At 37.1% G+C, this 17,715-nt stretch overlaps 1 protein-coding gene across 6 annotated transcripts in view; it reads right to left on the bottom strand.

Annotated features, from left to right (window-relative positions):
- MIS18BP1 (MIS18 binding protein 1) overlaps positions 1–14,230 on the bottom strand; it is a 56,635-nt gene extending 42,405 nt beyond the window's left edge. The window contains exons 1-4 of one of the 6 annotated variants that reach the window (XM_040477057.1): positions 13,818–14,230; positions 9,519–10,153; positions 5,531–5,635; positions 4,825–5,309 (exon numbers count right to left, since the gene is read on the bottom strand). In XM_040477057.1, coding sequence (XP_040332991.1) covers positions 4,825–5,309; positions 5,531–5,635; positions 9,519–10,059 — 1,131 coding nt within the window. In that variant the 5' untranslated portion in view covers positions 10,060–10,153; positions 13,818–14,230. Of the gene's footprint in view, positions 1–4,824; positions 5,310–5,530; positions 5,636–9,518; positions 10,154–13,119; positions 13,643–13,717 lie in introns of those variants that run through there. The other 5 variants (XM_040477052.1, XM_040477053.1, XM_040477054.1 and 2 more) reach the window with 5 other exon arrangements.
- Positions 14,231–17,715: the final 3,485 nt, after the last annotated feature.

Below are 17,715 nucleotides of genomic sequence, written 5' to 3' on the forward strand. Positions count from 1 at the left end.
TAGGGGAAACGGGATGTAATTTCAATCATATTTCATTATATTTCTGGTCCATCTATTCAATTTTTTTTCTTATTCTTTAACACAGAAAGAGAAAAAAATTACTTTTAATTTCCATTTTTATTTAAAAGATTTTTCTTAAAATTTTCTACTATATTTTTTACTTTTTTGTAAATTTTTTACATTCTATTTTACTCTCATCACTTCATTTTATTCTAGTTTATTGTTTTCCTTTTTTAAAATTTTCAAACATTTTCCATTTTCCTTTTCTTTCCCTTTTTTCTCTGTCAAGCTTCTTTCACAACCAGACCAAAACACACCTAGGATCTAGCATCATTTATTTGATTTTTTTGTGCTGTTTTTTATTAATTTTTTTAAATTTATTAATTCCTTTTTTTCCTTCAAAATGACAAAATGAAGGAATTCACCCCAAAAGGAAGAACAGAAAGAAATGACAGCCAGAGACTAAATCAACACAGATACAAGCAAGATGTCTGAACCAGAATTTAGAATCATGATAATAAGAATACTAGCTGGTGTTGAAAATAGCATAGAATCCCATTCTGTGTAGTTAAAACAACTCAAAGTCAGGATGAAATAAAAAATGCTATAACTGAGCTGCATTTCTAAATGGATGCCATGGTGGCAAGGATGGAGGAAGTAGAGGAGCAAGTCAGTGATACAGAGGACAAACTTATAGAGAATAATGAAACAGAAAAAAGGAGGGAGACTAAGGCAAAATAGCATGATATAAGAATTAGAGAACTCAGTGACTCATTAAAAAGGAATAACGTCAAAATCACAGGGGTTCCAGAAGATGAAGAGAGAGAGAGAAAGGGGTAAAAGGGTTATGTGAGCACATGATAGCAGAAAATTTTCCTAACCTGGGGAAACACAAGACATGAAAATCCAGGAAGCACAGAGAATTCCCATTAGATCCAACAAAAACTGACCATCAACAAGGCATATCATAGTCAAATTCACAAAATACTCAGGCAAGGAAAGAATAATGAAAGCAGCAAGGGAAACAAAGTCCTTAACCTACAAGGAAGACAGATCAGGTTCAGAGCAGACCTATCCACAGAACCTTAGCAGGCAGAAAGGAGTGGCAGGATATATTCAATGTGCTGATTCGGAAAAAATATGCAGCCAAGAATTCTTTACCCAGTAAGGCTGTCATTCAGAATAGTAGGAGAGATTAAAAGTTTCCCAGACCAAAACCAAAGGAGTTCATGACCACTAAACCAGCCCTGCAAGAAATTTTAAGGGGGACTCTCTGAGGGGAGAAGAGATGAAACAAAACAAAACAAAACAAAAAAAACCAAAAGCCCAAAAGCAACAAAAACTAGAAAGACCAGAGAACACCACTAGAAACTCCCAACTCTACAGACAACATAACGGTAATGAATTCATATCTTTTAGTCCCCACTCTAAACATCAATGGACTAAATGCTCCAATCAAAAGACACAGGGTAACAGAATGGATAAGAAAACAAGATCCATCTATATGCTGTTTACAAAAGACCCACTTTAGACCTAAAGATACCTTCAGATTGAAAGTAAGGGGATGGAGAACCACCTATCATGCTAATGGTCATCAAAAGAAAGCTGGAGTAGCCATACTTATATCAGACAATCTACATTTTAAAATAAAGACTGTAACAGAGAGATGAAGAAAGGCATTATATCACAATTAAGGGGTCTATCCACCAAGAAGGTCTAACAATTGTAAACATTTATGCTCCAAACATGAAAGCACCAAAATATATAAACAAATTAATTACAAACATAAAGAAACTCATTGATAGTAATACCATAATAGTAGGGAACTTTAACACCTTACTTACAGCAATGGACAGATCATCTAAACAGAAAATCAATAAGGAAACAATGGCTTTGAATGACATACTGCACTGGATGGACTTTACAGACGTATTCAGAACATTTCGTCCTAAAGCAGCAGAATACACATCTTCTCGAGTTCACATGGAACATTCTCTAGAATAGATGACATACTGGGTCACAAATCAGCTCTCAACAAATACAAAAATTTCAAGATCATACCGTGCTTATTTTCAGACCACAACACTACAAAACTCAAAATCGACCACAAGAAAAAATTTGGAAAGATAACAAATACTTGGACACTAAAGAACATCCTACTAAAGAATGAAGGGCTAACCAAGAAGTTAAAGAGGAAATTAAAAAGTACATGGAAGCCAATGAAAATGATAACACCACAGCCTAAAAACTCTGGGACGCAGCAAAGGCGGTCATAAGAGGAAACTATATAGCAACCCATGCTTTCTAAAGAAGAAAGAAAGGTCTCAGATACACAACCTAAACTTACACCTTAAGGAGGTGTAAGAACAGCGAATAAAACCCAAAACCAGCAGTGGACAGGAAATAATAAAGATTACAGCAGAAATCAATGCTATTCAAACAAACAAAAAATCCAGTACAACAGATCAATGAAACCAGGAACTAGTTCTTTGAAAGAATTAACAAAATTGATAAACCCCTAGCCAGTCTGATCAAAAGAAAAAAGAAAGGACCCAAATAAATAAAATCAAGAATGAAAGAAGAGAGATCATAACCAACACAGCAGAAATACAAACAATATTAAGAGAATATTATGAGCAATTATATGCCAATATTTTGGGTAATCTGGAAGAAATGGACAAATTCCTGGAAACAAATTCCTGGAAACATATAAACTCCCAAAACTGAAACAGGAAGAAATAGAAAATTTGAACAGACCCATAACCAGTAAAGAAGTCAAATTAGTAATAAAAAATCTCCCAGAAAACAAGAGTCCAGGGCCAGATGGCTTTCCAGGGGAATTCTACCAAACATTTAAAGGAGAGTTGGCATCTATTCTCTTGAAGCTGTTCCAAAAAGAAATGGAAGGAAAATTTCCAAACGCTTTCTAGGAAGCCAGCATTACCTTGATTCCAAAACAAGACAAAGACCCCACTAAAAAAGAGAACTATAGACCAATTTCCCTGATGAACATGGATGCAAAAATCCTCAACAAGATAGTAGCCAACAGGATCCAACAATACATTAAAAGAATTATTCACCACGATTAATGGGTTTATACCTGGGATGCAGGGCTGGTTCAATATCCATAAAACAATCAATTTGATACATCACATCAATAGAAGAAAGGACAAGAACCACATGATCCTCTCAATAGATGCAGAGAAAGCATTTGAGAAAATACAGCACCCTTTCTTGATAAAAATCCTCAAGAAAGTAGGGATAGAAGGATCATACCTCAAGATTATAAAAGCCAAATATGAAAGACCCACCTCTAATATCATCCTCAATGGGGAAAAACTGAGAGCTTTCCCCCTAAGGTCAGGAACATGACAGGGATGTCCACTATCACCACTGTTATTCAACGTAGTACTTGAAGTCTTAGCCTCGGCAATCAGACAACACAAAGGAATAAAAGGTATCCAAATCAGCCAGGAGGAAGTCAAACTTTTCACTCTTCACAGATGACATGATACTCTATATGGAAAACCCAAAAGATTCCACCAAAACCCTGCTAGATTGATCCATGAATTCAGAAAAGTTGCAGGATATAAAATCAATACACAGAAATCGGTTGCATTCCTACACACCAACAATGAAGCAACAGAAAGAGAAATCAAGGAATCGATCCCATTTACAATTGCACCAAAAACCATAAAATACCTAGGAATAAACTTAACCAAAGAGATGAAAAATTTATACTAAAAACTATAGAAAGTTTTTGAAAGAAACTGAAGACACAAAAGAATGTAAAAATATTCCACGCTCCTGGAAAAGAAGAACAAACATTGTTAAAATGTTGATACTACCAAAAGCAATCTACATATTCAACATGATCCCTATGAAAGTAATACGAACATTCTTCACAGAGCTAAAACAAACAATCCTGAAATTTATATGGAACCAGAAAACACCCCGAATAGCCAAAGAAATCTTGAAAAAGAAAACCAAAGCAGGAGGCATCACAATCCCGGACTTCAAGTGATGTTACAAAGCTGTAATCATCATGACAGTACAGTACTGGCACAAAAACAGACACACAGATCAATGGAACAGAATCCAGAATCTAGAAATAGAACCACAAATGAACACTGAATCTTTCTCCTTGAACTTGTATTTCCATTCCACTTCATTCAGAGAATTTATCCTAATATAACATAGTGTGATGGCCTAAAGTGTTTTAATGATCATTCTATATTACTTTACAACAGGAAAAATTCTCAAATATTCAGATGCTATAATTCTTTTCTTTAAAAAAAAAAATTAATGTTTATTTTTTTGAAGGAGAGAGAGACAGAGTGTGAGGCAGGGAGGGGCAGACACAGATTCTGAAATGGGCTCCAGGCTCTGAGCTTTCAGCACAGAGCCCAACATGGGGCTTGAACTCACAAACCGCAAAATTGTGACCTGAGCCAAAGTTGGACACTTAACCAACTAAGCCACCCAGGCACCTCTAATACCTTTCTCTTTTACTAGCTGTTAATAGTACCCAAGAATCAGGAAAACAACAACAACAAATAAACAAAAAATAAGAAATGAACTCAGTGTTCATCCCCAAAGGGAATAAGTAAACCGTTGAAGATGATACAACTGATAATAGAGCAAAGTTAAAACTTAACACTTGGATTCTCTTACTTTCAACCCACTGCACTTTTCACTAGACCACCCTGCCTCTACACTAAATAATAATGAAACATGAAACTGTTAATGAGAGAGCTTAGGAGCTCAAGCTCTTGAAGAATGAAGGTAAAAACACAAATGTACATTGGCCTTCAGTTTTCCTACCTTAATTTCTTTAACTTCATTTGAAAGAGTTTGAGGTGTACTTGGAAGAGAACGATTTGAAGCATTTCTTTTTGATTTCTGAGGTATTGTTATATGAAATCTTGGAGTTGCAAGCACAATTTTACATGTATCATTCATGGAACCCAGAAGATCGGTCTCTCTGGGCACTGAGTTCTCATTTCCTTCCTTAATTTCCTGTTGTGAAGTCCTTATTGTTGCCACTTTACTATCAGAAACCATTAACTGATCATCATTTTTAACAGGAACACAGTTAGTATTTAGAGTCTCAACAGTAGTATTTTGGGATTTTTCAATGATAGAATCAACACCTTCTAAAACAAAGGTGTCCTTTTTAGACTTAGTGGTTACAAATGTATTCTCCTTTGAGTGAAGAATCTGTTTATCCAACTGAGTTCTAGGTAATGTCTTGTTTGAGAATCCTGCAGCTGAAACATTTTCATGTTCTTGGTTCAGAAATGGAATCTCTGCAAAAAAAATACAAAGCCAAACAAAATTTAGATAACAATCAAATGAAATTAAAAGAGAGAAACAGAATAATATAAAACCGTTTATATACGAAAGAAGTCTTCAGGTTAGGAATGCTCCACCCTTCTGCCCAGTGTTTCTCTGAAATGGATTGCCTACGCCGGAGAATAATTATCCAGAACATTTAACTATACATTGAACAAAACAAAAAGCACTTTACCATAAGTTAAATTATGCAGAGGTGCTTTCTTTTCCTGCTGACATTGAATCTTTTGCTTTATCGGAACGAAAGTACTATTTGATGATTCTAGAGGAACTTCTTGCACTGAGGTTGAGTTTTTTTTTTTTAAAGAAAGAGGAAATTGAATTATATTAGTCATTGAGAAGAAAAAAAAGCCTTCTTAAAGTCTTAAAGAGTTACATTCAATAATGATCAGATCAATATAGTACACTTCTGTAACATAGGAGTTCCATTTCTCATTTTATTTTTTCATGCCTTCATCCCATTCTATCTACATTACACCAAGAAAGAACTTTTTCTAAACTCTACATGTTATAACTTGCCAGCTCTAGACAAAAGTATATTACTGGACTTAGAAGCTTAGAGATCTGGAATACAATTCTGGTGCTGCAATAAATCAGATAGGTATATCTTAAGATTATATATGAAGTACCATCCAGTCTTGAAAATTCTGATTCTGCTTCTGGTTGCTGTAAATTTCTAAAATGCTGAAAGAACAGCCGAAGAGTTGTGGCTTATTTTAATTTTTGTTTTTTTCAACGTTTATTTATTTTGGGGACAGAGAGAGACAGAGCATGAACGGGGGAGGGGCAGAGAGAGAGGGAGACACAGAATCGGAAACAGGCTCCAGGCTCTGAGCCATCAGCCCAGAGCCCGAAGCGGGGCTCGAACTCACGGACCATGAGATCGTGACCTGGCTGAAGTCGGACGCTTAACCGACTGCGCCACCCAGTCGCCCCGAGTTGTGGCTTATATGTTAAAAGTTGAAATGTTGTGACTCAATAGCAGACACAACCATAATTTATACCCCTCTGACATCTCTTTAGTAAGCCTTCAAAGGCAAAAATCTGGTAGGCTTATCAACTAGACAAGTAGGGACTAATAATATTGCTTACATTTTATTCTACTTTGCATCCTAGATGGTTTAAGTTTTATTTCTTGATGGTTGAGTTTCTTTTACATAAAGAGGGGAAGGTAATAGACTTAAAACTGGAGGAAAAAATCAATTATTTTATTTTATATGTTTAATTTCAAATATTATGATTGAAAAAAATTGGTGGTGACTTTGCTTAAGTATGTAGCTTTAGTCTTAGAAATCTTAATACGAAGATTTTTATCATAATGATGTGTGTCATAAAAGGGTAAGTTTCTATTTCTTTAGCTCATTCTATTAGAAATGGCAAGGCAATGTAGTAAAGACAAACAGGTAATTCAATCAGATATAACATGCTATAGAATCTGGGTCATTTATTTTAGAGTACAAAGTCCATGTAGACTATCTAAAAAGTCTCTGAAATTACATACGAAATTTGTGTTTGTATGTATGTGCATTTTCTGGGGAAAGAGTCATCAGATTCTCAAAGCAGTGAGTTGTTTCTTCCTCTCTAGTTCCACTTGACAAATAAAATATGTCTTAATGTGCATTATTTCATTTGCTACTCCCGTTTCTCCAAGACTGTATGAATCAGATTTTGTGTATTCCCCTACCTCTATCTTAAGCTCCCTTAGAAAACTCTTTTTGTGTTAAAATATAACACTGTCTTTGAAATACAACAGTATATCCACAATCTATTGTGCAGTAAAGAGCATGGGCTTTCAAATAGACACCTGTATTAATTCTTAGCCCATCGCTTATCATATGTCATACATACAGCAGACATAACCTTTTTGTAAGCCCCATTTCCTAGACTGTTAAATGAGCATCTACCCACAGTGTCTGCTGAAAGGATTATATGAGATAAATCCATATAAAACATATTTATCAATTACTGTAACTCATTAAAAATCTCAACTTCAAATGTCTCAGATTCTGACCACTTCCTATCTTTCCAGATTATTCTCTCAAATTCAAGACTATCCTAACAACACCCTACACTTCTTTATACTTCCTCATTTCCTTCAGGTCCTCTTTTCTCTATATAACTAACTTAAATTTAATGGTGCCCTTACATACCACCTTTGTCCTCTTCATCCTATCTGATAAAATTACAATCTTGATAAAATCCAACTCTCTGCCTGCTCCTGAGCAGCATCTGTGCAGCTAAATAGGGCTGGAGGAAAACTCATAACCGTATTTATTGCTCTCATTTAAATTCATGCTCACAAGTTTCAAGCAGGTCCTTAATGTTACCCAAGAAATCAAATTTAGGCCTAGACTCTTCCATTCTCCTGCATTATTCAAACCTCCACCTCCTCAAACTTTAATACCTGCTTCCCATGCTTACTCTCAGCTGATGACTTTACTGTGTGCTTCAGATTATTTCTCCATACAACACTGCCTAGCTTCTTGTTTGATTTATGGTCTGTTTATGTTTCTTGCTAAGGCCAAAATCTCCACTTTTAGATTCAGTTCCCTTTCAACTACTCAAGGGTATCATACTACCAATTTTAGTTTTTCCTTCCCTACTGGATCATTTCCAATAGCATACAAAAATGTTCTTTCATCATACATTAAAAACAATATTTTAAAACCACACTGCCCATGTTTCTCTGCTCTCTTCTAAGAGTTATCTATATTCACCACTGTCAATTTCTCTCCCTCACATTCTCTCTTGAACCCTCTTGAATCATGTTTTTGCTCCTATCACTTCACCAAACTCCCCTTATTAAAGCCACCAATGACCCTCATGTTGCTAAATCCAGCATTCAAATCTCAGCCTTTATCTTACACTTCACTCATTAGCAGCATTAGATACAGCCAAAGACTCCTTCCTTCAAGCATTTTGTTCCTTTGGCTTCCAAAGTATCACTCTTGGTTTTTCTTCTTCCTCATCTTCTTCTCGTGGTCTTCACTACTATCTTTTATTTGAAATTCCAAATTTTGGGGTGCTCCAGGATTCATCACTGAATGTTTCTCTTTTTACACTTACTCCTTGATGATCTCCTTTAATCTCTTTAAATACCATTTAGGTGCTAATAATTCCCAAGTGTATTTTTCTCACCTGAACCACTTCTCTAAATTCCAACGAATTTTTTTCAAAAGTGTTAATTCACATCTACACTTCAATTTTTAATAGATATAGCAAAATTAACATACCAAAAATATAATTACAGAGCCCCCTGCCCTGTCTATTCCATTTCAGTTAAACCACTCTATCCTTCCAGTTACTCGGGCAAAAAACAAACAAACAAACAAACAATAAACCAAAAAACCAAAAAACAACCCAGAACCAACCAAACAACAAGAAAACACCCTACAGCCACCCTTTATATCTTTTATGTTCCACATCCTATGAGCTCTTCCTTCAAAATACACCCAGAATCCAAGCACATATTATCTTCACTGCTACCACCTAAACCAAACTAACACCATCTCTCACCTAGATTACTACAGTAACTATTTCAAATTGACAGTGAGTGATATTTTTAAAATGAATCAGATCTTGTCACTTATCAGCTTGGAACCCTCCACTGATTTCTTACTTTGCTCACGTAATAGCCCAAACTCTTACATTCATCTATAACACTCTACATTATCTGACCCTTAATTAGCCCCCCTTCCCACCTCTATGCACTCACTCTATGATTTACTAATCTCATAACTGGTCCTTGAATTTGAGGAATGTTCCTATTTCAGGGCATTTGTACCAGCTGTTACTTTGTCTGGATCATCCTTCCCAATTCCTCCAAGATATCCATCTATATCTATCTATCACCTACTTCAATGTTTTGGTTCAAATGTCATCTTCTCATTGAACCATACCCTGATCACCACATGGAAAATTACAACCTACTCCAACTGTCCCCATCATCCTTGCTCTGCTTTTTTTTCCATAGCACTTCTCTTCTATTGTACCATAAAAACTACTAATTTAAATCTGTCTCTCCCACAACCTGAATGTGAACGTGTTAGGGCTGGGATTTTTGTCCACTTTGTTCACTCTTATATTCTGAGTACCCACAACAGTATAAGACATAATAAAAATAACACATTATAGCTTTTCAACCAACACATAATAAAACTAACCTCTTGGTGAAATGTTATCTGATTGGAGTGATTTGTTGTTTTCCTTTTCTTCACAGACGCAGGTATTCTGCAATACTCTTTTCTCATCTCCTTTGGGAGTGAAAATTTTCTTTTCACTTTTCAGTGGTTCCAACAAACTACTGTTGCCTGACGCTTGTTCTTGCTTGTCACGCAGTACTTTTTCTTTCATTCTTTGAAATATTTTTCCTGGTGATTCATAGTTTGCTTTATTTTTTAATCTATCCTTGTTGGGCTTTATAACACTGATATCAAGAGAGCTGTTAGAGGAGGTAGTCTCTGCTAGCATGGTAGAATGAAATATTTTTTTATTATTAAAATTTGTCATTTCTAGGAAATGAGTTTTTTCATGGTCATTCAATTTTAAAGAGGGGTTCTGATATTTTGCCAAATCTTTTACAGGAGTAAGTGTGCCTGCAGGAATGCTGTCAAAAAAGACTGCATGCATAGGCATATTTCTTCTTTGAGAAGATGTCTCTGAAGACAAATGAATTCCTGGATGTTTCAAAGGTGTTGCAATCATCTTGATAAACAGTAGCAACAAGTTTTCTCTAACAGATAATTCACTTAACCACAATTTTCAGGATAGGAGACTTTCAGCAGGGGCCCAGAGGAACCTGTAGTTCAATGTGAAATCAACCTTTATCATGCTTTGATGCAAAAAAGATTATCTGCTTTCCATAATAATATTATACTAAGGCTTAAGTGGTTCATAACAACACTGGATAATCTATAGCTCAGAAATCTAAGGTTTTATATTTTTGTTAAAGACTCATTTTATTATTATTTTAGATGAGCAGTTTGGTCTTTAAATTTACTTCTCTAAAAAAAGCAGCATTCATCAAATCATCTACTTAAGAACACTAAGAATTGAATATTGAGTACCTGGTTTTTAAATATACTTGAACCTCAAGTCCTGGAGATTCCAATCTAATATTTACATCAAAAAGCATTAAATTACATCTGCATATGGTACTATATTAGACTATAAAGGATTAAATTTCACAAACATAACTTTTCCCTTTAGGCACTTAAATTTAAGGCAGCAACTATGATGATCTGTCTTAATGAAAGCTGAAAAATTCGTTCAATTTTTTAGTTAAATCATCCCCAATCTTGATTTTGTTATGCTGCAGAACATTTTAACTATGAGGTTTTAGTTGAAATACCCTCAAATCAAAAGTAAATTATACTCATTATTTTTAAAAGTTAATTCTATTTACAATTTTTAGAGGCAATCATGTACTTGAGCATACATGGTCTTAGACTTGTTTTAGTTTGCTTTTATAAACACATTTTATTTCCCACACCTAGAAATTAAGATTCTAGGTGATGAACCATACAGTTGCATTCTGTAATACTTAGTAAATAAAACATTTCCACGCAAGGTGCTTGGAACTTACTAATTTCACCTTACTGCATCTCCTATTGCTGAATTTACAACTATTCTAACTAGTCTTTGACATCATATAAACATAAAAAGCCTACCACAGAAAATATTAATGTAGTCATATCAAAGACTCAAATATCTTTATTTAAGTAACTTCTGTGAGAAATATGCAAGATCAAAATTCATATACAAATAGCATTTTATCCAATAGTTTTTAAGAGAAAAAAGAAGTAATCCTCAATAACAAGAACTGACAAAGCAGGCTATCTTGGGTCTAGCCCTGTGACACAAAAATCACTGAACTCTTCCACAAAATGTTAATTCAGTAAATACGTACTAATGTATAGATTCATGTGTTTGGCAATGTGTGAGTGATAAGAATCCTGTTCTGGGAGTTAAAATACTTACTAGCAGTTCACTTTAAACTCTCAAAATCGAAAGTGAATAAATTGAGCCAAGTGCACACACACACACACACAAAAATGGCAAAGTATGTGCAGGCTTATAAAATCTTAATTCTTCACAACCTAAGGAAATGCTCAACAGAATTACAAAATACAAATAAATTAGTGGAAGTGAAAACAGGACCAATCTGTAGTAGACGTACACATTAGTTTTTTCATCTAAAGGCAGATAACTACGGTCCTACTGAAAGGCTTAAAGAACCAGCATATAACTCCTCTTGCATGTTGCCCAACCTCTTCCCTCCCAATTCAAGCATGTTATAGCATGGAGATGAGCAGTCAAGATTCTGAAAAACCTCAAATTCCACCCCCGTCTCCAAAAAAGACACAGAAGATTCCTAGGAGCCCCTATTTCCCATTATGTTATAAATAGCAACTCAGCAGAAGCCCAAAGAGTTGGCAAGAGTTGTCTGTGGTTTCAGTGTGGCTGGTAAAAGAGAGGATGTAGAGGGAAAAAAATTACCTAGAATTTTCTGACCTATAGCTTTGCAGAACAGATACAGAAGAAAACAAGAAATCACTTGTTAGAGGCCAAACACTCAAAGCCCCATTCTCCTCCTGGTTAAAAAAGAGCAAAACAGAGAAAACAGATTATGATGCTCAGACTCTGATAGAAGAGACACATGTTAGAAGATGCGAATTCAAGTGACAGGCATTCCTAGGTTGAGGAAAACAGTATCCTGAAGGCCAAACATACTTGACCTAACAAAAGATTGCTAGCAAGAAACTGTTAGTTCCTTTTTGGACTAGAGAAGGGAAGGTGAATTCTAAAACGTTATGCTTGTGCTTCACTAAGTGCTTAAAACTATTTGAAAAATCTGATCTTTGTCATTTACTCTGAATGTTGGCAAATGCTGATATACGAAGAAAAATTTGCTATTTATTGAAATAAAGACAAGCATGGAAAATCATTAAATGAAAATCTAGCTATGAGTACTTACAACATATGTAAATATATAAGTAAGGCTAAACAACTGTTATCATGGATATGAATGATTCTGAATGTAACTGTTACTCTTTTTCCCAAAATTACATGAAAAGTTTTTCTAGGAATTTACTGTCGTGGTAGCAGCAGTAATTGAATTATTACTATAATAGAAAGAGTCAAAAATCCCAAAGAACACCAACCAAAACTGGGAGGTGGAGGTCGGAAAAATGAAACTAATTTTAAGTTAACTGGCAAATGATAACACTTGGGGTGGGGGGTGGGGGGACCCAGCACTTGACATAGAATATAAATAACATTCAAAGAAACCAATGAATCAATTTTAAAAATGATCAACACAGAAAATGGCCAAAAGGCACGAAAGGCAATTACTAAAGAATACAAAAGGCCACCTAGGGAGTCAAATGACACATCATTTCACTACTAAGTGAAACTAAACAAACTAAACAGTGGAAGTTCTTATGTTTAGCAGATTGGTAAAGATTAATTTCAAAATACAGGTGTGCATGCTGTTGATCAAGAAATTACACTTCTAAATTTTTTTATTACAGAAACTACTACATAAGAATTCGAATATATGTAAATAGTAATAACAGTGGATATTTACTGCATATATGTCAGACACTACATAACCTTACAGCAAATAATCTTAAGAGTTCTGAAGATGAGGAAACTAAAGCACAGGTGCCCAAGGTTCCACTGACGATTCAGAGCAGGACCTAAGTCTGACTGCCAAGCCCAAGTTCTTAAACAAGCACTATACAGGGATATTCACTGACTTACCGGAGATATTATAAATAATCTAGATCTTCACCACTATGGGATGAAATTCTGCTACATCCATACAACCGAATTCTGTATATTCAATAAAAAGATACATGCCTGTATATGTACTGACAAAGAATATAGTTAGGATATACTAAAAAGGAAGCAGAACAGGACGTACAATTGCATTTCAGTAAACACACACGAGCGAAAGCATAGGCGGAAATATCTGGAATCATACCAAATTGTAAACAGTGTTTAACTTTGAAGAGGAGGATGAAGGGCCCTCCATTTTCTAAATAATTTTATTAATATCCACATGTGTTTGCAACCAATGTGAAATTTAACCAGAAAAAAACATGAGCTCGATGGATCAACTGTTTCTATAGCACTGTGGATCTTGGGGTCCCAGGGCAGTGACGCACACAAATCATTCTAACGTAAAGTTTTTCTTGCTAGAAGTGATTTTAGAACAAAGGCCTACAGCGTTCACTTACAAAACGAATCTGAACGAATAGTGGTCTACTCTCTTGATAACTGCAGTAGACACGCAACAAATATGTATACAACGGATGAGTGAGTAGTCGTGAAACTCCTACCAAAGCTAAAAACTTACAGAAGTCTACGCGGACCGAGAATGTTGATGGGCTGGGACCCTCAGCGCCAGAGGCGGACCGATGGCAGGGGGCGAGGGAAGCAGAGCAAGGAGTGCATACCTTGGGTGAAGGGCCTGATAGAACTAGAAGGCGGCAGTCCGGGCTTGACTTCGCGTGGGGGTGGGCCGGGCGCCCCAGGGCTCGCCCTCTGGCCCAAGTCGGCTCCAGCCCCCCGTAGTCCGGCCACAGGTGACCCTCACTTCCTCAGCGAGGCTCCCTGACACAAGTTTCGGAATTCAAATTTGAAGAGCCCGCCCTCCAGCCAGCCCTGATTGGCGCGCTCCGTAATGGCGTCACCGTGCGACTCAAGAAAACTGGCGGGGGGGAGGGGAGGCGGCCCGCACCGCGTGCGCAGTGCTGTTTCCACAACAGGTGGGTAACCCCAAGCTGCCACGAGAACCGAGAGCACCGCTCTAGTCTTCCGCAGAATTCTTTTCGTTTACACAGGGCGCGCGCCACCAGCGCGTTCCGCCGCTCCTCCCGTTATGCTCTGCGACAGGAAGGCTTACGTCAGACGTCGGCTGCGTTCTTCGGCACTACTGCGGTTTTTTAAATTTGGCCTTTCTCGGCCACTCTTCTACCCTACTGGTTTGGTAGCCCGTGGTGTATCGTCGCGTTGCTTACCTGTGTGAAGGAACAGCTTGCCGAGTTCGTTGGAGAGCTTTTAGCCCTCCCTGGCTGCCAGATATTTGAGAACGAGAAAGAACGTTTTGTTCTTGAGAGGATAATATACTGAATGCAAAGTTAAACTTGCCATGGGATGTTTAGTCTGAACTATTTCCCCAAGAAGTGTGATGTTTTTTGAACCTCATCTTATCGAATCCTAAAAGTTTTAATCTTGACGACTCAGGTTGCAAAGCAGTTTGTGACAGTGTCACTTAGACTGAGCCTGCCTTAGATTGGTTGCACCCAGTGATTCTGTACTCTAACCACCGCGGAGTGTTGTGCATCTTCCGCCTCAGCGCCCTGGCAAGAAGCATTCGCTGGCTGGAAGCATCTTACAGGGCGCCTTGTTTCAGTGTTGGGGGCGGAGAAGTAGGAGCCAGAGGAGTAATGAATGTTTTCAGTCCTAAACCCCTTCCAGCTCCGATCCTGCATCTTCTCTCCATTAACTCCGCCCCGCTCCCCAACAAGTCAGAACGGGACAGGAGAGTTTATGCCTCACCCAAGAAAATTCCTTAGCATCCTAGAACCATATATCGCATTTCTCCGTTAACACCGGACTGAAATGGTTATAAAGGATTGATTTTTTAAAGTGACTTTCGCAATCCCCTCGTCTAAATCTTGTAACCACTAAGTCTTGTACACACAATATTCAGAATCCGAAATAATTTAAAACGTGCAAATGAATGCAAGTAAGGAGAAGAAACCAGTTTCGGCGAGGAGAGGAAAGCAAATTTACATAGATAAAATGAAGTTTCTGTCTGTGCAGCATAATGAGAAAATGGCTGGACATGAATTTGTACCAGATTTCTGGGAAAAGCTACACTTAAGATACCTGTTAAATGACATGTATGAAAGTGTATGAAATGCATTTTGTGTGACAGACTTTGAGGGGATAGGCATTCATATTCCAAAGCATCAGAAATAGAAGTATAAAAGGTTTTTATGCCTGATATGGAGATGGCCATGTGTCACACATTCAGCCAGAATAGGAACCTTGAAATATTAAGAGTAGACTCTCAGAAATATACACTTTAATTTTTTTAATTAGTCATTTTTCTTTTGAGGAGTAGCTAGTGCGTACCAGACTCCAGGGTGAACAGCAACAGGGATTTATATAAGCATGACTAATGATTTTACAAACAAAACTGGAGAAAACAGTTTGTGGATAACAAAGTGTGATGACAAGGCATACAGGCCAAGGGACAATGTTGATCTGTCCACTGGGATATCAACATACTGCCCTGGTTGGGCCCTCCTTTAAGTTTCTGTCAAGAGGGGAGAGCTTCTCCAAGTCACAGCCAGCCACCTGGGACAATCTGTCCAGACTTAAGTCTGTTATTCATGGAAACAAATGCAGACCCACTTAGGGTCCGAGGGACAGACACAGGAGGAAGGGAATGAAAACCACACACTGTGTGGGAGCTGCTGCCAAAACATCTGGGTCTGCTTAGCCTGAAAGAATATTCCCAGGACCATGGTAAGTTCCAGCAGGGAACAATCAGTACAATTAACCATATGGCATTTTGGGGATAATTAGAAAAAAGATGCTCTTTCTTTAAGGCTGAATATTCTCAACCAGGGGTGATTTTGCATACCCCCCCCCCCCCCCCGGGGGGGGGGGGACATTTGGCAATGTCTGGAGACATGTAAATCATAAATGTCACAATTGAGAGGAGTGCTACTGGCATCTAGTGAGTAGAGGACAGGAATGCTACTAAACATCCTACGATGTGCAGGACAGCCCCTCCACTACAAAGAATTATCTAGTTTAAAATGTTGATAGTGCCAAGGGTTGAGAAATCCTACACTTGTCAGATATAGCCCTATCCTACACTTGTAAGAAGTTTAGACTCTTCTCACTCTCTCAGCTGTGTTCCCTTTTGTAAGGTGCAACTATAGAATCACTACTGCTATGTCGGGGCCTGGAGGAGAGATGAGGATGCAGTCAAAAGAGAGGTTATCCAGGCTGTGCGAGGGGAGGACCCTTCAGTGGAAAAAACTTCCAGAGATCGCTATGTGATAGAGTCAATATTACAAACATATCATTAAAAAATTGTAATAAGTGCTGTCGAGATATATCAGGACAGATCCTGCAAGAAGCTGATGGTACGATGGATTTAGGAGTACATGAGATTTATTGGGAGATAATACCTGTGCAGGCTTAAGGGAGAGTGAGAAGGATTGGGCCTGATAAATCTTCAGACTTTGATGCAGATGTGACATTTGTGAAAGAAAAAGGGAGAAGGAAGTAGAATTGGACAGAGGGAGCCTAAGCTTGCAATGCATATTTGACAAAGTATTGGCTAACCCAATAGGGAGACTTGGGGTAACCCATCAGAGGTGTCTTGAAATGGGCAGATCCTGGAATCCATTTTTGTGGAGGCTGCCTGGGAAAAAGATGGCCTTGACTCAAAGGCTTAATAAACAATTTTTTAGGGGTACCTGGCTGGCTCAGTTGGGAAAGCTTGCCACTCTTGAGCTCAGGGTTGTGAATGCAAGCCACTTTGGGTGTAGTGATTCTCTAAAATCTTTAAAAAAAAATTTGATTAATTTTTTTGGATTGAGATATAATTGATATATAGCATTATATTAGTGTCAGATGTACAACATAATGATTTGATATATGTATATATTGGAAAATGATCACAATATGTCTGGTTAACATCCATCAGTACACAGTTGCATTTTTTTCTTGTCATGAGAAATTTTAAGATCTACTCTATTACCAACTTTCAAATATAGAATAAGTATTATTAACTACAGTCACCATGATGTACATTCCATCCTTAGGACTTATTTATCTTATAACTGGAAGTTTGTACCTTTTGACCACCTTTGCCCATTTTACACATCCCCACCCCTGCCTCTGGTAACCACCAATCTGTTCTCCATACCTATGAGTTTGTTTTTATTTTGTTTTGTTTTTAAATTTCATGTTAAAATAAAATCATATAGTTTTTGTGTTTCTTTGCCTGGCTTATTTTACTTAGCATAATGCCCTCAAGGTCCATCCATGTTGCTCCAAATGACAGGATTTTCCTCTTTTCAGTTGGTTAATTGTCCAACTTCAGGTCATATACCTACCACATCTTCTTATTTTGTTTTGTTTTTAAATTTCATATTAAAATAAAATCACAAAGTTTTTGTCTTTCTCTGCCTGGCCATTCTTACTTACCATAATGCCCTCAAGGTCCATCCATGTTGTTGCAAATGGCAGTATTTTCTTCTTTTATGGCTGAATATTATCATATATATTATTTATATATTATACATATTATTTATATATAATATA

This window comes from Herpailurus yagouaroundi, unplaced genomic scaffold (assembly GCF_014898765.1).
Source record: "Herpailurus yagouaroundi ecotype Mexico unplaced genomic scaffold, PumYag 141, whole genome shotgun sequence".
NCBI classification, from domain to species: domain Eukaryota; kingdom Metazoa; phylum Chordata; class Mammalia; order Carnivora; family Felidae; genus Herpailurus; species Herpailurus yagouaroundi.